Here is a 23,142-nt window from a genome sequence, read left to right as displayed (position 1 = left end):
CCATTCGTTGATTGACCTGAGGGAGGAGGATCTTCCGGACAGTCCTCCACGGTGGAAGTGGAAGTCCTTATCCCAGGTCAATCATGGAAATTTCGGGAAAATTTCGAACGTTGGGACCCCGGTGCAGCGTGACAAAGAGGCCCGAATGGCCTGCACATGGTGGTGCAAAATGGCCCCTTATCCCGAGTGGACGGACGACCATCGGGTTCAGACCTTGAATCCGAGACTCCTAAGTACCTTACGCCCGGTACCCTTTAGAAATTACGGATTTCTAAAACAGTGAGACCCGTGTTTGGTCTGAACCAGATGGCCTAAGGAGCTGCGAACGCGTGTCTCAGACCCACACGGACCTTGAGGATGACAAGGGCGTGAGGGCCAGGCGTGACGGTTGCGGATGTAAGGTTTGGCCTTCGAGATTCTAGCGGAAGTAACTTCGGAGTTACAGTGAGAGTTGTAAAAACATTACTATAAAGCTATTGTCGCGCAGAGTAGCAGATGTCCGGTCACGTCTCGAAACCGAACAGTATGTGACTTATCAATTTTTGTCATAGCTGCATAAAATCCGAAGTTTAGTGATTACTATTGCAGTGGACAAAAAACTGAAGAAAAATTTTTAAAATTATATCCTCATTGAGTAGTCACATGGCTTTTTCAGAGTCAGCAGATCGGTAACTGCTGTATAATTTCCGTTCACAGCCTTCAGACACAGACTTAAGATCCGTCTTAGTCTTGATCCGAAGGGTCTTAAGTCTGTGACTAAACTTGTCACATGTTTTACTCTGTATTATCGATATCATGAGTTCTGACGCCAGAAATGTGCTTCAAGTTTTTGGCTTTATTTCGCAGAGAATCAAGACAGAATATAGCTCAAGTTGTAGTTGGAGATATTTTCTAGTGCGCACTACCCTCGCATAAAAATGCTTGGATTCCGTGGCATGCACATCATCAATTTTTGACCTATTTCTAACACTTGTATTACAAAATATCTGCATAATTTCGTCAGCTCATGATCAGCGCGCATTACATTGAACTTTCCTCTTTCGAATGAGCCCTTTCCCAGCGAAAAATATTCTCATATTGTATAAGGACGAAAAGTTGAGGCACGTGAAACCATTTTTCGCCTAATTTTGTTGGTAACGTGGTCACTCGTATACATCGTTCAAAAGCTTTGAACAAGCTACAAATTTCCAGGAACGAACAAAACCTAAATAATCATTTCGGGTATTTTAGCGACATTCGAAGGAAGAATATTACTGCATTTTTCATTTCAGGTTTGCGAAAGTTTTTGCACACGCCTTTCTTTGGTTTAAAATAGCTTGATAGATAGCTCGAATTGCAAGCTTTCCACAACAACATTTTTCCGAGAACTTTGAGAAATCGTCCAAAATATAAAATAATGCAACCGCACTTTATAACCGAAGACACTTAATTTGGAATAATGGATTTTATCAGTTTTTTAGGCTGATTCGACTTTGATCATTTTAGTGAATTATGCTCCATTTCTTCTGTTCTGCTCAACAAAAAATTACGAGAAATTTCATGAATATTCTACCTAATAGTACACATAACTGAGATTTTTTGAGAATTTTTGGTTACAAAATCGATTTTTAAACAAATTCGAAAACATACCACATTTATATTACTATAGACCACATTTATATTAGTATGTGAGTTGTGTCTCATCGTGATTATTACTGTGTATATTTTCTCAGATTTTTCGGATTATGCAAACATGTTTTAACGAATAGGAAATCTCCAAACGTACGAAGAAAATGCATATTTCGTATTGTAGTTTCAGAGATACCTGTAAGAGATTGCAGCTGACGGTGTGCGTGTGTGTGTATGTGTGCCGATCGGGGCACGTTGCCGCGACGGCTGCTCGAGCCGGTGCGCTCTTTTCGGCGTGGTACCGATGCCGTCGCGTTCTTTGTGGCATGGTACCCTACGCGACGTTGTTGCGATGATCGGCGTCGCTTCTCAGATGTCTTTTGGGATAAGAAGGCGGCTCTCAAGGACCGCAAGTCAGTTGTTGCACGACTACGATCCGAGGAACATCGCGAACTTAGCTTACATACCAGTTGTATAAAAATTCAGTAGTTAGATATTATTGAAATCATTGTTCTTAATTTTTTCAGAATTTATTATAAATTGCATCGTAGTAAAAAAATACTCAAATTTAATTTTTTCGATGCATCTTTATCGTTTTGTAGATGTATTATGTAATATTGAACTTTTTTATATTCTAAAAAATAATGTACAAACTTAGCAATGCAAAATAAAATATGTGTTGTGCGTTATATTTCATTATGTGGGCATGACTCTCAACAGTTTCGGTTGGCGCAGGCGCACAGTGGGCCAAACGCCCTATCTAGCTGAAAAAAGTTCAACACATCGGATGCGGCTACTGTCGTTAACTTATGCGGGCCGTTGTAAAGAGCAACAACTTGGTCTCAATGTTCAAGTTTATGGTATTTTTTATCGGGAAAAAAATTTCTGAAAAAATTTTTGAAAAAATATTTGAATTACATGTAATTTTTCAAAGTATCATTCGATTATAATATCACTCGATTGTTGGTTTGAAGGAATTTTTATGCAAATTGAACTTACGAGCATAATTTGAATGTCATGCAGCATTTAATTCAGTAGCGTTTTAGGACTATTGTAAAATTTTAGATATACTTTTCAAGACCAGCATTCAACAAATTTTGATTTTCTGTATTTTGTAATTTATTTTCTAAGTAAGTTACTAGAATTTGCCGATTTTTTGTGGTAGTGGATTGTATTGGTCCTAATTTTTGCAGGTGAAGTACCATGTCGCGTCGAGTTATAATAGGTTCACGATTTACCAATGGAAAATGATTTCTCATAAAATGGCAACTAAAAGCAAAAATCTTTCGAATTTATATCAAGTATGAAAATGTTACTATCGCCTAAAAATAATACACAATCTCCTAGCAGCTCCCCAGTTTCGCATTGGGTTCGTCCGCGCTGTTACACAACCTCCTAGAAGCTCCCCGGTTTCGCACCGGGTTGGTCTGAGTTTGACTCCATTCCTAGAAGCTCCCTGATTTCGCACTTGATTCGTCCTCGACATCTATAATCCTAGAGACTCCCCAATTTCGCATTAGGTTCGTCCGCGTACCTAACTAACAAATGGAAACCATATTCCTGAGGTATTTAATAACCCTTCGCCGACCTCTCGCGTTGCTCGCAGCCCTGGCTTGTAACACTGGCACTGAAAACACAACTAACATAATAATATTGGCAATTGTATGTTTTTTAATTTAAAAAAAAAGACGATTTTGCAACCAAAAATTCTGAAAGAATCACAGTCATCTGTGCTATTTTAGATAGAATATTCATGAATTTTTTTCAGAATTTTTTGTTGAGCAGAACAGAAGAAATGGAGCATAATTCACTAAAACCAAACCCACCCTATAACTACCCTTGTGATAGGCGTACTGACTTGAAACTTGTCACGAAGGACTTTCTTTGGGAGTCCTGTTGAATGGTGTGGCCCGAAGTCAATTTGATTTCGGGGCAGTTTTGACCATCTTATCTTATACTGGCGATTTATAAATTCATATGTATTGGGGCATTATTCTGTTGTTACGTCCATGAAATTTGATTTCTTGCACCAATATAAGGTCCTGCCACATGATTTTCGAGTATTTTAATATACTCGAAACTATTCGTCCTGCGAAAGAAAAGCTAATTTAAGCTTGCCACTAGAGCACAATACACCGTAAGGTTTTCTCCACAGAAATTACGTTCATAAAACTAAAAATATTTTGGTTCCTTTCGAACGTCCCACCAGTATGAATTAAATCCATCTGGACTGTCAAAATTGAATTTCTTTGAATTTCATCAATGGTTAGAACTTTAACACGAGCATATATAGTTTATATATAGTTTTCACGAGCATACTCTAGCCTGGTTGTTTTATGGCGTTTTGGAAGCATTTTTGGGAAACGTTTGGAAAATTTTTATCTTTTAATGTTGGGATTACGTTTAACAACACGTTGAACAGTCCAACGGGAAAAATCCAGCTCACATTCGTTTGCAATTTCTTGACAATTCTTTAAAGTTTTACTTGCAATTTTCACACTTTACCTTTCTGTACGATGAAAGGAGACCTTTCTGTGTGATAACGTCTGTTTAGGTCCTCCTTTCTTGTTTTTTCTCAAGGACAAGGACAAGGACTCAAGCGCGTATAATTCCATAACGCTATTTACGAGCGCTTCAAGTACCTACAACTCGAAACTTCAAACTGTTATATCTCATCATGGATGTATCTGACAAAAAAATGTTTCAGACAAAATTGACTTGTTTTTTCCTGTAGAATCTAAATAAGTAACATTTTATAGGGGGTTCCATTTAAAATTATAAAGGTACCTCCCCTCCCTCGTTAAAAGGGAAGGGAGGCGACTTCACGTTTATGTAGTCAGAAAGACCCTTCAGTTCCATGCAATTTAAGACTAAGAACTTTAAAATTGATGGCATAGTTTTCGAGATATTGAGCTGTTCAGAGTTATGTGGGCCACCCTGTATAGTACAGAATCATCAAATGGAATTTCCACGTATGTGTCACGGGACACGGCCCGATAAAACCAAACCTTTGAACCTCATAAACGTCACCAAACCCAACTGATTCATCAATATGATTCAATAGTTTCGAATGCCCGTATTAGGTAAGGGACCCAATTAATTATATGTATTTTTAAAGCTTAATGAAAAAATGGGATATTAAAAAAGAGATATGAAATTTTTCTCATTAAAATCAATTAGTTTGTTTATTTATTCAAATTAAGTATGCAAAACACAAAAGTACGAGAGAAATCATTTCGAATTTTTGTTACATAATCTAGAGTAATTTTGTGTAAAGCTTATAAGAAACCTTAAAAAACACTGAACAAATGAAAGTCAATATTCGGTAATGTAAATAATTCTAGCACATGGACACGTGTATTATATTAGTAAAAGAGCATTAATAAGAACAATTTTAAAAATTTTTGCTTTTATTTTCAATAAGTTCAGTAACTGAAACGAATTCGAAAATATGCATGTATGTATGTACTGGTTTTCGCTGTGTGCTTAGTTAGAGCGCCACACTGTGCCGCGTGTAATTACGTGCACTGACAGATAACCTAACCTCTTTCTGTACGAAACCTAGGTAAGAGAAAACATAAAGAGTATATAACCAATATATAACAGTATATATAAACAATATATAAGAAAGCACTAATATCACCTAATCTAAAGACAATCAAAGATTAGTTGTTATTTACTTGTTTCTCTAAAATTTCTTCAAATAAATTGTTATTTGAATTATAATTAATTCGTTTATTCACATTTCTTTTTTTTTTTTTAATTAAATCCCTCCTCTGACTAGCGACTATGAGCAGAGGCTCTCGAAACATGATCGACTAATAGTCTTGTACAACTACGAGTAGTCTTGGAAACGCCACATATGGCATTGTTCTTTCATATTGTAAGGCAAACGTCGAGCATTTTTCCCTGAATCATTCGTCTGAATCATTAACCTTAAGAAAGAAATTCCAGAGGAAATGTATGTCAATGTGCACGGTAATATCAGCGCCTCCGACCTTATTTTTCCTTGCGCATTTATATTAAATCTCCTTAGAGTTTTCGCATGTTACTAAAATTATAGAGATAGTACACACCATACGGCTGATGCAATTATGACAAAACACTCAACGGATGGTTGATGTTTTACCATTAAAAATGAAACTTTCGAAAGGGGGAAAGTTTATAATAGTCCATGGATGGTAGTTGAGAAATATAGAAATAGAAGTTTGAACAATAGTACAAAATTCTAATAAGGAAATATACCGAAATAACATCGACAAATCTTTAGTGAGTCGTCTGGTCTAAAGTATCGTTTTGCAAGTCTCGTTTGGCAATTTTTGTAAAATCATCAGGTGACTGTTTTATATCGAGGTTTGCATACATACTTTCATACATATTTTTGCATACATTTAAATTGACCTAGTCGAATATCTCCGAAACTGTTGATGACACTAAAAAATGTTTCAGACAGAAGTTAAACGGTATCAAGGGGCACACGTTCCGACGTAGATATGTTTTTCGTATGTGCACGTGTAGAGGTCATATGTAGATCAACTTTGTTTTTTAAATGGAATCGTATATTTTTTAACATGTTTACTACTCGATGCTACTCGAAATTCCCTACATAAAAGTAATAAATCACTTATGGGAAAAAATCATTAGTTTAGAAGATATTTTGATTAACTACTACTTCTTCGTAAAAAATTACGTACAACGTATGTATTTGGAAATTTCGATAACAGAAATAGTTCATGGGAAGAGCATGTTGAACTATAAGAGCATTGAAAGTGGAGTTGTGAGACCAAAAGCAGGTTGGGAACTCTGGCGTAATGACCTATTTTGTATTTGTAGTTCTCTCAGACAGTCTTCACAACTCTTACACAATTGGTAATAATAAAAGAATAATATGCAAAATGCGTCAATTTTAATCTGTCTTTGTGTCGGCCACAATGTCGAATTAGATGTATCCGTTTTAGGAAATCACGATAGCCATTCGTCTTTCTATTGCCTCCAACAATGGAGATTAAATTGCGTTACCACGGTATACGTAACTCACGTATGGAATTACAGTTCTATTGTATTGCATGGTACGTGCCGGCTCGGGAAAGCAAACCAGTGTTACTCGATGGTCATTTATCGTTCATCTTATTAACGAAATTCTCCTCCTCCTTCTCTTCCTCCTCCTCCTCCTCCTCCTCCTCCCCCCCCCGTCCCTTTTAAAGAAGGAGCCAGGGCCCGCTCTAGCGGTTACGACGCCCCGGGCAAAAAAACAAATTGCCGCCCCTTTTTAAGCACTAAGCACCGCGCTGAACAAAATGACCTTTTTTTTTAGCAAAATTGTCTGGCAAGGGTAGTCAGAAATTTTCTATTAACTGAATATTTAAAACATCAATATTTTTCTCACACTTAATGCCAAAGCCAAGATGGCGCCCCTACATTTTGGCGCCCCGGGCAAATGCCCGGGTTGTCCCCCCTCCCCTAGAGCGGGTCCTGAAGGAGCCTGATGCAAACTGCTGAAAATCGACTTTCTATTGACCTTATTTTACAGTTTAGAGCGTGCCATATAATATACAGTATGTACTATAAATATTTATAAATTCACGATCAGTTGCTTTTCACAGCTCATTTTTAGTCAATAATTATGGCAGAAACGAGTGACCAGAAAGGCAACACGAATTTCGCAAAGTGTGAAACGTGCGGTTTTAAGGAAGATGTCAAAAATTAGAGGTTCTTCATACAAAACAGTGAGTCGCTTTAATTTGAAATGTAATTTCAATGTAACATAAAAGTGAGCCGTACAATTTCAAAAATTAAAATATCAGAAATGTTTACGAAAGCAAGCGTTAAAGAAACTCCATATCGATGGGAGATTCAAATTCGCAGAACAATTCATCCAAAAACGAAATATATGGAAACATGTAATATGACCGATCAGAAAAGTCAGTTCTTGTGGCAGCGAGAAAGGACATATCGCAATGGATTTTGAAAAATTAATTCAATTCGTTAGAAATGACACCTTCCTATACGACCAACAAGATTCGAAATATAGTGACATCGTACGGAAAGAAATGGCATGGAATGAAATTAGGGACAATCTTGGACATTATAGTAAATATAGTATATGTTTGTTGTATAATAATGTAAAAACAGAAAAGTTACTTGAACAATCTTTTACAATTAAATCAGAAAACATTTTTACTTTCTTCGCACGTCTTTACGAATCGCCTTCTGTTAACTGACTGACCGGATGCTGACTGTTCGACGAACGTATAATATACATACATACTACTGTCTGTGTCGGAGCGGTGCTGATACCGAAACGTTCCGTGTCTGTGCGGATAGTGATAAAATTAAATTAAGGTAAAAATTCAAAAATTAATGAATCTAACATAAAGTAACTTTTTCTTTTATGACAATGTTATCCGCGGCTTTGTTAAGGAGTTATCAACGAAAAACACGCACTAATCAGAGTGCGGCTACAGCTGACGGATTTCGGCCCGGCCAATGCCAAAGCCAGGCTCAGCGCGAGTTGCTGAGTAAGTTAATAGCTCCTTAACAAAGCCGCGGACAACAATTTCGCAAAGGAAAATGTTACTTCCAATCACCTCAGGAATCACCCCTTTAAAGGAACTGCAAGATTTGTGGGATACTCTGTACATATCCACCCGCTCTTCCACTGCATAAATCAGTCGATAATTCAGTCAGAGAGGAAATCTCTGGTTCAGTAAAATAGTCGACTGAAAATAGCAACCCCCACGACTGCAGAATTCAGTAAAACAGTAAACTGAAAATAGTAACCCCCACCACTGCAAAATTCAGGCGATAGATGAGTAAAACCAGTCGACTGAAAATAGTAATTGTGCAAGAAAATTGAACTTTATTAAACATTTCCACAATGAAATGTGAATATAACTCGTATTTTTATAATCTTTTGTAATGATTGGCACCCAAAAAGACAAAAAAAATGTATGTAAATAGTAAGCAAAGACATACATGAGTGGTACCAACGTCGACTACGCATAGCGACGGCCCTGGCGAGTCGCGAAAAGGCTGCAATGGCCGTCTGGCGCGAACGCGTCGCGCACACGCTGTCAATTAACATTTTCTGATCCTTCTCGTACATTAAGGGAACCAAATACTTTTCGTGAATGGTTTCTTTACCAGAAATGTCTGTAGAATGCATTCCTGTATAGTAAATTCCTGCTAGATAAAGGATTTTCCACATAAATACAAAAATAGAGCGTACAAAGTACCCGCGTCGGCACATTTTCAAACTTTAACAACCATTTACAACTATTAGGAAGTACATAAAAATATAATTGACTATATGAATATGTAGAGGAGAGTCCCCTCTATCTCTTGACTCAATTTTTAACTTTCTCGCGTGTTTAGTTTTTGCGTAACACGTCATTTTGTATCAAAATCGGGCATTTTTACAAAAACCAAAATTTTTCGAAAACGTTGCGTGATGGAGGAATTCTTCTTTCAGATTTGGTTTTAGGATGACAAAGTGTATAAGAATCACCCAACAGGTATTGCAAAACTCGAAAAAAGTTTGATTTTGTTGGACAGTGTAATTTTTCATTCTTCCAACGTAGTTTCATTGCGTTTTCTACCCATATTGCAAATATTCACTAATAACGTGTACTCGAACACACGATTAGAATTAATGAAACTAACGTGATATCTTCTAAAGTAATGTTTACATTGATCGGAATGTTGTGATTCCTTCGTAACTGCTGTGTTTATCAACAGAAATGGTGGTGTACGAATACTTCTGTCCTAGCAATTTCTTACGGTGCTGTGAATTTTGAATTCATTTCAAGTTACTAAGTGATGTTATTGCCTTTGTTTTTTGCTCATTTGTTGTTAGAAGTGTAATGTATAATATACAATTACGTATATTTGAATATACTTAATAATATAGAAAATATTGTTGCTTTTACTTCTATATTCCAAGTGTACGAATACTTTTGTCCCCCACTGTACATCTGACAATCGGTACCTTGAAACAATTTGTCAACCAACTCAAGTAAACACGGCAGAGGTTTTGAACGTTCTGTTTCTTTGCCGTCCTGAAAAAGCTTGACGGTGGCCTTTTATGTTTTCACTATTAACTCTCAAAAACTCATTTTCATCAGTATATAAAAACAACAATTTTTAATTGAACTGAAACGATTCAACCTCGTGAAAAAGTGCATACAGGGTGGTTCGTTTAAGTAAGGCCACCTAAATATCTCTTCAGGTTATTGTGATGCAAAAAATATTTGTTACGCAATGTGCATGGTGTCAATGGCCCAAATATCTGGTAAAAATATTTTTTTCAGAAAGTCATTTTTTTCGGAGATATCAAGGTCATCGGTGTTTTTTGATACATAACTACATTTTTTTATTGCATCGTGTAACTGATCGATAAATACATTCAGATATGTATAATAACATGACCTTGAAATGACCTTGATCTTCGAAAATTAAAGTTTTACCTAGAACTGTAATAACTTTTTGTTATTAGAAAGTATTAATTCGATGCTTCATCTTTGAAATTTCGTTTTTGCATTTGCAAAGCCTCAAAAATTGGGGTCAGGTAAGACCGGCAAAGGACGCGGCGTCTACCGATTCAGGTAATTTCAGGTAAGTGCACCGACTGATCGACCGTTATTCACCGACGGGATGGAGAAACCAATGTCCTTTGTACTATGGATGGTATTAACCTTTACTGTACACTCGGAGTGCACGACGCCTCAACAACAGTTTAGGTAAAATAAATGACATCCCGCGTCCTCTTTCCCCGTGTTCTTTTTTTTTAATACGTGCAAGTTGTAATTTTAGGACAAACGCTGTCGACCCTATTTCAGAATTTCTGAAGAATATCCAGTAATTCTATGTACCCAAAACAAAGACAGTTCTAATATTTTTGCATTAAGAAATGACATTTGCTTACACAATGATAAATGATTTAAAAAGTCTTTTGTGATAACAATTAAAAAGAAAGTTTCTATCGTTAATAATAACTGTGATATAAAATGTAATTTGGAGGTAGTTTTCGCACAGCTCGTCCAAAATGCCAAACTTTGATGATCTGTATCTTTTAAACAATTTCGTCGATAAGAAAATCAATGGCTCAACCCCCATCTACCATTTTCTCTTGGACTACAACATATTTCAATGTCATAAAAATTCGAGACAATCCCAAAAAAATGATCTGATTCACATGGAATGATCCCCGTCCTAATGTGGATATTTCCTATAAAAAATAACAGCTATTCTCGTTTTTGCAATATAAATATGCATAATTTACGCACAATATAAGAATGCGCGATGCTGTTTCACCAAATGGCAGGAACGATTCCTATCTCCATGATGTTGTAGAGGAGAGATACCGATAGTTTACCTAAGGAATTGTGGAGCTCCGAAAAACCTTTTTTTTTTTGTGCCACGCACAGCAGGGAACGGTCAACGCACTCTCGAAAGGCCATCTGGTAATGATCAACCGTTTCCCGATTCAGACGAGAAGAACTATCGGCACGAACGTGGACGTTTTGTCGACAGACATTCGGTTACTCTACTTTTGGATCTAGCGCTTCCACGCTCTTCGGACCGTCTCCGGAAGTATAAATCGACCCTTACACGAACAAAGTACAGAGGAGCACAGAGGTAGTGTCCCCAGGCTGGAAAAATCGAGAGGAATACAGTTACCCTCTCTCTGTGTCATAACCGGATTAGTCATGGGATATTGTGACGCATGCACGACAGAGACGAAACGCGTCACGTAAGCGAATCGTGGAGGAAGCGTAGGGATGTTCGCCGCCGGAAAATGGGGGAATAACGTTCTAGAAGGGGAAGGGTAGAATGGAAGATAAGTGTTAATTTGGCAACACAGCGCAAAGGAGCGCAACAGAGCGCAGAGGAGAGAACCCGAACGTCTTCATGAACTGGCGGGACCGCGGGAGATTGGTGGGATGTTTGGTTGAATTTTTGTCGCCCTTGTGGCTCCTTTCGATTCCTCAGTGCACACATTGTTACTGGGTGATTTGTAATCGACGCTGTCATGTCGCCGGGACGCGGAATTTGTTCGACCGCGATCGTTCAAATGTTCTGTTCGACTTTGACGCTGTAACGCAGGTAAATCAGGTAGGCGATATTCATGTAATCCTGTGGGCCGTCAATGTAAGGTTCTCAGTTGTCACTATCCACTGGCCACAGACTTTCTGTGACGCTTGATTTGTATTCTGTGTACCGCTTGCTTCTCTCACCACCTGATAGGCATGAAATGTTAATGCGTCAATGAAAATCGAAACGAAAGTCCGGTAACTTTCCGAGGCTGTTTTAATCCGCTGAATGTGCTACAGCTCTCATGGCGTAAAATGATAGTACATGCGTACTTCGCGTTTTGGGGAAATACCGGCGATTCCGGATACATGCGTAAATACATAGCTAAAGTAAAAAAGAGCAGTTTAGCGTATTTTATAATACAAATATACATATTATATTACAATAGAGTATGTTGTATTATAGTAAGTATACTTACATAGTAGATATAGGAAACGAAGAATGGGAATGGCAGTGATGAATGAATGAATGGAAGAATGAAAGGTTAAGCTAGAATTATACTTATTAGGTTTATGTAAACTTAAATATTATTAATTTAAAAATAAATATCATTTATTAGTATTATACATTTCAGATTGCTTAAAACCTGCAAGATCATGTCTTATAGAAAACTTTTGTTGCAAGGCAGATCCAAAATTGTTTATACATTGTTTGCGTGTATATTATCATAAGATTTTTGAAAATTTTCTATAGTATAAACATTAAAATATGTAAATAAATACATTTATTCTAACTTAACCTCCTTTTTATTAAAGGTTAAACTTCACTTGCAGGATCCAGAGATTTTTAACTTTTTTTACACAATCCTATAGATTTTTACGAAAAAATACCAAAAACCCAGTTTTAATATTAGGAATTTACTGGTTCAAAAGTTATGCGTGTTTGAAGTTGAGAGGTTTTAAGCGTTTTTTACAGATAAGGACGCCGCCATGTTGGTATGTACATAGCGTCGCGCGTCGACCAACGAGCGGAGCCGCTAGATGGCAGCATAAGCACATAGTGATGTCGATAACGTAGATTTCCAAACATAGTCGAGCCGGCCCACAGCACCGACGAGATATATATAAAGACTGCCAGCCTTACGGGAGAATGTGTCGCTCGAAAAATACGGTGTTTTCTACCGCCCTCTAGGATAGATTTTGGCTGGAGTAAGAAACAGAAGGCCAATGACGGTATTTCGTCGGTGCAGAAGGCCACTAAGGAAATTCTCGTCGGTGAGAAGGTGAATCATCACGGACCCATATCGATTATCAAATGTTACATTTTTCGACCAGAGTTGGGCAAAATATTTATCTAAATAAAAATTAAGAATAACGAATAAAAGTTAAAAAAATGTTTATTTCCTTATTCAAAGGTTCGAATAAAAAAAGTATCTTTATTCAACGAGTATCGAATAAATAATTTTATTCGACGAGAATTTATCCGACGAATAAAGATAATTTTTTTTATTCGAAGCGGATTTATTCGAACTTCGAATCATTTTTTCATCTTTTATCTGTATTTTCTATTCGAAGGCTTCTAATAAATCTTCGAATTACTTTTACCGAGCGCCGAGATTCAAAGACCCAGCGACGACAAACGACATACAATGTAAGCGGATGGAGAATCGCGCACGAATGAAAGTTTAAACTTTTAGAATTATCAATATATCCTCATAAAATTGTGACGAGCGAATGGAGGGGATTTTTCTGATGAAAATATGGTCAAATTCCAGTGTAATCGAACAAGTTTCATTGATACGTAATGTAACGATAAAAATTACAATCTCATTAAAGACAGTCCAAAATGATGTCGTGTTTGGACTCATTTTGATCGGGATAAACCCTAAAACTCATTCGTATTAACAATATTGTTCTGATTAAAAACATAAAAGCATAAATTGCTAATAATGTTCGATCCTCCATCCGTTTACATTGTATGCTGTTTGGTAGTCGCTGGGTCTTCGACGTTCGGCGCTCGTCTGTCCTCGTCGGCCGTCGTCGCCGTTTATTCGTCGAGCTGGCAAAAGTTATCCGAAGATTTATTCGAAGCCTTCGAATATATCTACAATTAAAAATATTAAACACAGTCCAATTTGTACCGCGTTTAGTGTCATTTTAATCAGAAGAATGCCACGAATTAGTTGGCGCAAGTCCCATAAAAAAATAATGAAAAATAAACAAGTTTTGCAATTGTATTGGTAGTTGTTTCACACCCATATCTCGCGACTCTATGAGCTCGGGACTTCAAAGACCAGCGACCGACCAACAGCCTACAATGTAAGCAGATGGAGAATCCAGCATTATTGGCAATTTATGCTTTTATGTTTTTAATCAGAACAATATTGTTAATACGAATGAGTTGTAGAGCTTATCCCGATCAAAATGAGTCCAAACACGACATCATTTGGACTGTCTTTAATGAGATTGTAATTTTTATCGTAACATTACGTATCAGTGAAACTTGTTCGATTATACTCGAATTTGACCTCATTTTCATCAGGAAAATCCCCTCCATTCGCTCGTCACAATTTTATCAGGGTATATTGAAAAATCTAAAAGTTTAAACTTTCATTCGTGCGCGATTCTCCATCCGCTTACATTGTATGTCGTCTGTCGTCGCTGGGTCTTTGAAGCTCAGCGCTCGGCAAAAGTTATTCGAAGATTTATTCGAAGCCTTCGAATAAAAGATACAGATAAAAGATGAAAAAATGATTCGAAGTTCAAATCAATCCGCTTCGAATAAAAAAAATTATCTTTTGTAAGAAAGTACTAGGAAGATAGATAACGCGATATCGTTAAATTAAATAAATGTGGGCGTATTACAAAATACTATGAATCTTTATTCGCGACAACCGTACACGACGACAGTCAGAATAAGAATGTCCTGCTGTCCCAAAAATCCTCAGCCGTGAGAACGCCTTCGACAGTATGCCTCTTTGTTTATGACACCTCCAAGCTAAAGGACTTTCCCTTGGGAAAGGGCAACGCGCTGACAAAAACCACATGGCCTGCCTCGACCGTTTGCTTACTTCGATTTTTCTAACACTTTTTTCGTCGGATAAATTCTCGTCGAATAAAATTATTTATCCGATACTCGTCGAATAAAGATACTTTTTTTATTCGAACCTTCGAATAACGAATAAAGATAAAGTATCCTTTATTCGAATCGGCATTTAAATAATTTTTTATCTAAATAATGCCCAACTCTGCCTATGGCACACCAAAATCACTGGCATTCAAACGGAGTGAATATCCGTCTCCGATATAATGTTGCACGGAGAAGCGGACAGCGAAACTCGAGAACCGTCGTGTCATCGCCGAGGAGTGGGCCGCACATTGTCGGCTATATCGGTGTGAGACCAGAAGACCACTACTAATCCAATTACAAAACTTCTTTATCTTTCGTTATTTTTTTATGAAACTTTTACCAACATATTCGTGGTATTTTTCTGATTAAAATGAAACCAAATGTGCTATAATTCCGATGATATTTACTTGTGGAATGAACGATTGAAGTTTCGGACACGAAGAACGACAGCGTATGAAAAGAAAGAGACGCGGAGAGTCCTTCTCGCCTCGAGTTCGACTGCTCGCTTTTCGCCGCGTTGCACAGTGCGGACAAATTGCCGAATTTCGGGCAAAAGTCTAGATGTGGTTACTAATGTATTGTATATGTATTGACAATTACTGACAGAAAATGAAATTTAACAATACAATTATTAAACAAGATTCAGTTTTGTGGGACTGTAGCGTGTGAAGTTTTTAGCCGGACAGCCGGGGTTCAAATCCTGCCTACTAACAATACAATTATTGATTATACATAATGTTTATTGCTCATAAAATATAAAAAATATAAAATGTAAAGAAACAATACTACAATATAAGGTATAAAAAATAGCAAACAATACAATTATAAATAAAACTTAAAATGACTTTGACACTTTTCAAAACTTTTTTATTTAAATTCGCAATAAAAATTTAAAATATGTGTCTTTTCCTCTATGTTAGTGATACACAAACTGAAAATTTCATCGAAATCAGTTGACGGAGAAAAAACAACGTGCATTGCAAGATATAAGAATCTGTGTATCTGTGCGTTTGTATCTACAATTATCAATAATACTGCCACCAAATAGCATTATATGGATATGATCCGTCGAAAGTTAGTTTCATTACTTAACACTTTCATTTCGTTACTACCTCTACTTGAATAATTGCAGTCCAGCATTAGAAGTGGTATTATCGGTTAAATAAGTAAAAAAATTAATTTTCTGTTTTTTACTACGGATCACAATAAGAACGATTGAATTTTGTAATTACTTGAATATTGTATTTATTCTTTTTTTTTATTCTATAACTATTACAGAATATATTTTGTTGAATAATCATTATTTTATAAATATCGCAAGAAGTTCCAAATTAACTAATTACACCTATAAGTTATCGATTATAAAATAATGATTACAATGGTGAACAATATGGAAAATAAGAAGGCAATAAGAGTGTAATGAAATTATACAATAAAAGATAATTATTTTCATTCTACGCATTATACGTTTATTTATTTCCTCTATCACTGACGTTTTTTCCGTAATTCACGAGCAAATGTTCTATTTAGGTAGCGAGCGCGGCATGTTTAGCGATGTTGGTATTTGAGATCAGTGATAGTTCCACGTTCTTAGTTCCACAACCGACGAGAGTATCTCGACATTGGGGCCGTTACCGACCGCTCCCAGTACCCACCTGGGACCCACTTTGAGACTCGCAGTTTAACACGGGGGCTGGCAGTCTTTATATATATCTCGTCGGTGCCCACATTGTGACGAATGGCCTTTTTAGCTGGACAAAAGTAACTTTCAAATCAACAAAAACTAACTGTGCTAATATAATCTAAAATAACCATGTATTAAAACCAGTATTGTTAAGTATTGAGTCCACTTTGACTGAGAATTTCAGAGATCATTGAGCTATTCAACTCTTAGTAATTTATTTCAATTGGACGCTGTTAAATTGAATTTCGGTACGAAGAACAATGAGTCTAGTCAAATACCCTAAAAAATATGTTTAAAAAAATTTGTTCAAAAAAAGCTAAATGCTGGATTATGAAATGCTATTTTTAAAGGCTTCGTATGTATGTACAGTTCCGGAAAAAATGATAGCACATGCGTGCTATTTTTAATTTCTCCAAGATCATTTAGAATTTTTGTATGCAGCACATAATATCATAATCGTTATGATGCACAGAGACGAAACCTCTTTGTAAATAAGGTTGACCTCGCTAGCTTTTTGAGCAAGTAGAAGAAATATACAAATGCTGAGGGCGAAATGATAGCGCACTTACAAAATTTATACATATATTTTCACAAATAAGAAAGTTACATAATAATTAACAGCAAATTAATAATGGGTGTATCCGCCTTTATTTTCTACTACTTCGAGCGTCTGATTTAGTAAGGATTTATATAACTTTTTAATTGTATCTTGCGACAAATTACCCCATTTTACCTTAATAGCTTCTTTTAATTGTTGAATATTATTGTACTTTTTTCCATTCTTATATACAGCTCGTACGAGTTCTCCCAACAATTTTCAATAATATTCAGGTGCAGGGACTGTACAGGCCATGGTATAACTGATACATTTTCTCTTTGAAAAAATTGTTCTACGATTTTAGCTCGGTGTTGAAAATTTGCAATAAATTTGCCTTTGGTAATTCGTTGTGCATGTTCGTTAATTTGTTGCAAGATTAGATTTATATATTTCTGACTATTCATTTTTCCTTCAAGAAACTGTACATCTGTTTTACCTTTGTATCCAATTCCGGCCCAGATCATCACACCACCCCCACCCATTTTTCTTCGTTTTTTTACAATTCTTTCTTCTTAAGTCGTGATAATAGAATGAAAATGCATCTGGGCCGTCCATATTGAACTTCTTTTCGTCCGTAAATAAAATACGTCTTCATTTCTTCTTCCAGTGAATAAGTTCTTTTGCAAATGTTAATCGCTGCTCCTTATGTTTTGTTAACGGAGGTTTTTACTTCATTTTCAATCTTTGAATAAACTTACACGTCTGAAGAACACGCCGAACACCTTGGACATTTGCAGTGATGCCTGTTTTTTTAGCAATTGCACGTGATCTCAATATTGAGTTCGAAGCAATACGAATAATAGCCCTTTTATCTCGTTCTGATAATGTTAACGGTCTCCCACAATTTTTTTTGCTTCCATAATGCAGAATCTCCCAATAAGAGATTTAAGTAGGAGATTTCAGCGTTTAAGCGTTTACTTATATTCTGGCTTTGAATACAAGAAATATCGACATTGTACAACATTGGGTCGGATAGGGAGGAGAAAGGCTCTGACCGAGTTTTTGGGGTCAAAATTGCTCCCCGGCTGATTTTATTCAGACATGAACCATTCGATAGCCTACCAAGAAAGCAAACTTTCTGCTATATTTCAGTAAGGGGTAGTTAGAGGGAAAAATTAAAAAACCAATTTTTCTCCCGTCTTCCCCATTTCAATCACAATAACAAATTCTGGAAAAAATCTGACATATTACAGGTATTGAGCCTCATATTAGGGAACTTTTCTCGATGTTTCCGTTGCAAAAACATCAGTGTAACTTTGAAAAAACGTCGTAAGAATTGGTTTTTATTTTTTTAACTACGGCGCACCAAAGCAAAAAATCTGAAAAAGTTGAGTATAATGCTTATGACTAGACTGCGCTTCTTTATACATTTATGGTTCGAGAAATATTTAAAAAATGCTAGAATATAAAATTCGACAGAATTTTGTACGATTTTTATCTATTTAAGATCTACAAAGGCCACTATAAAAATAAGATTTTACATAGTTCCACTTTCTTAATATTTGTCTACAAAAACTGAAAATTGCATAAAAATCCGTAGTCTACTTATGGCAATATCTTGATGCTGACTTAATTCCGTAGGTGACACATTTAAATTTCTATATGAAAGGGTGTAGCCGGATAAGGAAGTCAAAAGTCCCCCCAAATCAAATTGAATTTGCAATAAATCATTCGATAGCTTATCGAAATAAAATCAGGTTTTTCCATAATTTCTCTTATCCTCTTCAATTGAAAATTCTGAAAAAATCGGGCATATCTTAGCTATTAGAATGCACATCTATGAATTTTTCCGGAATTTTTAGTTTCGAAATCGAATTTTAAAAAATAGGAAAACTTTCGAAATGCCGATTTCTTGTAGAAGTTATGAGAAACGAAGTTTATATTCTTACAATTTTAGCATCTCATTATGGTTGTTAACATATAATTTTTTCAGAGTTTTCAAAGTGATGGCACATAGTTAAAAAAATCAAAAACCGTACTCAATGATGACAGCGACGAAGACAAATACAGCAGAGGGGTAAGAACTCTTTCATGGAAATCCATGCATGTTATTTAGAATTCGATATAATATCCATCCAAGAAATTAATTATATGAATCATATGAACATGGTACTTGCACGGGCATGGAAAAGGTAAAAAATAGCGGTTTTTGATATTTTATACTATGTGCCCTACTTTGGAAAATCCGAAGAAATTACAAGACAAGACACAGACATAAGACGTCACACGTGCGTCAGACACCGTGACCGCAGAATATTGTTGCACACGTAGATGGGAATGTCGCCGTTTCTTCTTGGCAATACTGGAGGTACGTGGGCAAAGTGGGGCATGAAAGTGCCCGAGTAGCGCGGGTACATTTGCTGAAACGTACCTTGTTGACAGCCGACCACGAGAAAACAGCATAAAAGGATGAAACAAGTTAGAATTGGTCTGTTGGACCAGCTGTCGGTCCCTTTGCGCCTCGACATTTTTCCTGCGGCACTGTCCGAAGCCAGCACACGCGCGTACTATCGGTGAAACGGCACTTCTTGTAAACGACAAGATCTTGAGGCAGTTCGCCCGAGCTGTCAGAACAACACTGTCATCGTTCACCGTCGTTGATTTCGAGCGGGTACTTGATATCCCGACTTGACTAGCTTGTCGTCGCGTCGATGGCTATGAATGAACGACGCACGGAAACATCGTCGCCGTAGAAGAAACAATACGAAACTAAACGAAAGGATGCGAAATGCTAGCGAGGACGACGCGTTTGTCACTGGCCACAGCTAGAAAGCAAAATCCCACTTTCACTCGATGGTGTGCTCCTCGCGAGGCAGAGCTGGCACGCCGAGGCCATCGAGATCTTTTCCTTTCCCCCTCGAGCCCCCTCCTCCACTGTGTGTCCCTCTTTCCCTCTCTTTCCTGCGGCCAACGTTGCCTCTCGCCAACTAGAAAGATACATACATACATACATGCACGAATATTCATATGTCTCTTTGTGACGCTCAAATTTGAGGGACTTGGAAAACCTCCAAGGTCCGGGTTCGGCAATGATTTTACGTTAGTGGCCCCACACTGTTTCACGTAAGAGAAAGGCGGGTAGCCCCGGACAATTAAATGGAACATATAAAAAATGTATAATCCACTGGGTTCCATTAATTATAATGAAATCTTTTTTTTCAGAGTATAAACACAAAAACTTCCTGATTCATTATACATAATTCATCATACATAAAAACCAAACAATCTTTATTAAAGCGAACTTTACAAAAAACAGAATAATATAATACAGTCACTATTTTTATTTACAATTTGCAATTGGCAATTTAAAAAATACATTTTGTAGATTTGCATCAATTACATACAGTCGGTCACGAAAATATTCGGACACCACTATATTTTTTAATATTATAGTCCGTACTTCAGAAATTTATGCAATAAGAACAAAAAGAGGTTTCACGTATGTTACTATGCAGTATGTAGTTAACAAAAACATAAGAGATATTTATTTACGATAAGTGATTACATAAATAATAAAAGAGAAGTGGACAGTACGCTCATTTTCATGTCACGAAAATATTCGGACACTATCAAATCTAAGTTTATAACACTATATATAAATCTTGTTTTTATAAATTAATATTTTGTTGGATATCCCATATGTTTTATGACGTGCCGTAATCACATTGGCATATTAGAAATTATTCTTTTTAAATAATCTTGCCCAATACGTAGCCATTCTTCTTGCAGACGTCTTTTAGTTCATTCTTATTGTTTATGGGAGTTGTTCGAATTCGGCGATCTAATTCATCCCATAAATTTTCAATGGGATTCAAATCTGGCGATTGCTGTGGTGGGTGGAGGACATTCTTGCAAGTGTATAATAAGAATTCTTGCACAATACGCAATTTGTGCTTTGGGTCGTTATCCTAATAAAATTTTATCTCACTTTGAAGTCCCATATTATCAGCACTTTTTTTTTAATTGTTTTGCAAAATGTGCAGATACTTATTTTTATCGAGGATGTCGTCGATAAAAACTAATTCGCCTACTCCATGGGCCGAAATACAGCCCCACACCATCACAGACCCACCACCGTGTTTCACAGTCGGCTGCAAATGTCTCGGATTTAATTCTTCTTTTGATTTCCGCCATACTCTAATTCTTCCATCGCTTCCATAAATATTGAAGTTGGACTCGTCCGCGAAAATTACGTCTTCTCACCACTGACTTTCCTTTGAAATATAGTTTTTTGCAAAATTTAGTCTCTTCATCCTGTTGTTCGCGTTAATATACGGCTTTTTTCGAGCTATTCTTCCATTATAGCCCTCTGATCGTAAAACTCTTCTTATGTTTTCCGGATGCACTGATATTCCACGGTCATTATTTAATTCAGCTGCTAACTTTGGAGCGCTTATCCGAGGATCACATTTGATTCTCCTAATTATGGAGCGTTTATCACGAGTATTGAGGATCGTAACTTCGCACAATATCGCATACCGTGCTGTTACTAACATTTAATAAATTTGCAATTTTGCGAATCGATTTCCCCTTTTCCCGATGAAAAATTACTAATTGTCGCATATCAAATGACGTGTTCTTACTTTTCCGATCCATTTCGCACAAATTTTGAGCAAGACTGACAAATATTCGATCTCTAACATATTCTGTACATAGTATGAATGATATGTTTACAAACATTGTTTCAGTCAGTTCCTGGAACCTGGTAACTTGAGAAGTATAGCAAGTGTCCGAATATTTTCGTGACATGAAACCGAGCGTACTTTCCATTTTTCTTTTATTATTTATGTAATCACTTATCGTAAATAAATATCTCTTATGTTTTTGTTAACTATACACTGCATAGTAACATACATGAAACCTCTTTTTATTTTTATTGCATAAATTTCTGAAGTACGGACTATAATAGTCAAAACTATAGTGATGTCCGAATATTTTCGTGGCCGACTGTACATTCTGAAAATTTCAAAGCAACAGGCATTAAAAGATGTAAGGATCCTACAATTAGATTTATTACAGTCAGAAAAACAGAACGAAAAACGTGAAAAACTGCAATTCTCACCATTTTTAAATATTTGTAGCTCATTGCAACGTTGATCGATTTTGATGAAATTTTCAGAATATGTATAATTAATACAGATGTACAAAACGTATTTTAAAATTTTCAACATAGGCTCACATAAAGAAGTTGTAAAATACCATTTTTAGTATTTTCTTCATCATTCTAAACAATTGCAATTTTTTCAAAAATTTTTTTCATGTCATGTAGTAAACTAATTGTTCTAACTTCTAAAAAACATCAAAATCGTATGATCCAATATTAAAAATGTTATCGCCCTTTTATAAGTGTCTGAATATCACTGTGATTCACTGTATGTACATCATATCAAAACTAAAAAATGAACAATATTCAATGACACAAATATCAGATGTCACCAACAAAAGTCGTAACGTTATGATAGATATTATTGAAAGATTCAGAAAATTATAGAAAAAAGTTTTTCCAAACGTTCACAGATCTACTCACGAGAAACGGGCAATAATGAAAACGACATCAAATTCGAAGGAGACTGCGAGACAAATTGCGCACAGTATTGATGTAGACACTAATACGAAGAACGTGAGACGCGTTAAAAAAATGTGGGCTAAACATTAACAATCACATTCAAACAAGAAATTCACCGGTTCAAACGTTATACGCGCGTAAAGTTGACGGATTTTAAGCGTTTCTGAAAGGTAAGCGCGTCACCATATTGGTATGTAGAGCGGCTATCTTTGAGAGGTTATTTGATTTACTAGTATTTTCTAGAATAACCTGTTATTGAACAGTAATTAAATACAAAACGCTGAACTTCACTTTCTGGGACTACACATTTTGCACTTTTTTTTATACAGTCGTGTAGATTTTGTCGAGAAAATGCGAAAAATTCAAAGTTTTAATGGCCGGTGTTTGCTGGTTCAAAAGTTACACACGTGTGGCCGATTTCAAGCGTTTTTCACAGGTTAGGGCGCCAACATATTGTTCTCTACTGAGCGGATCCGCTAGGAGAGGCTGGCGAATAATGCATACGGCGAGTAATAACACCCTTGA

At 36.4% G+C, this 23,142-nt stretch overlaps 1 protein-coding gene across 2 annotated transcripts in view; it reads right to left on the bottom strand.

Annotated features, from left to right (window-relative positions):
- The window catches only part of LOC143362635 (uncharacterized), a 114,467-nt gene extending 94,546 nt beyond the window's left edge, over positions 1 to 19,921 (bottom strand). For both annotated transcript variants that reach the window (XM_076802981.1, XM_076802980.1), the window contains exon 1: positions 19,423 to 19,921. In XM_076802981.1, coding sequence (XP_076659096.1) covers positions 19,423 to 19,519 — 97 coding nt within the window. In that variant the 5' untranslated portion in view covers positions 19,520 to 19,921. The remainder of the gene's footprint in view (positions 1 to 19,422) is intronic.
- Positions 19,922 to 23,142: the final 3,221 nt, after the last annotated feature.

This window comes from Halictus rubicundus, chromosome 17 (assembly GCF_050948215.1).
Source record: "Halictus rubicundus isolate RS-2024b chromosome 17, iyHalRubi1_principal, whole genome shotgun sequence".
Lineage (NCBI taxonomy): Eukaryota > Metazoa > Arthropoda > Insecta > Hymenoptera > Halictidae > Halictus > Halictus rubicundus.
Note: the sequence above shows the minus strand (reverse complement) of the source record. Positions and strands in the feature narration are given on the sequence as shown.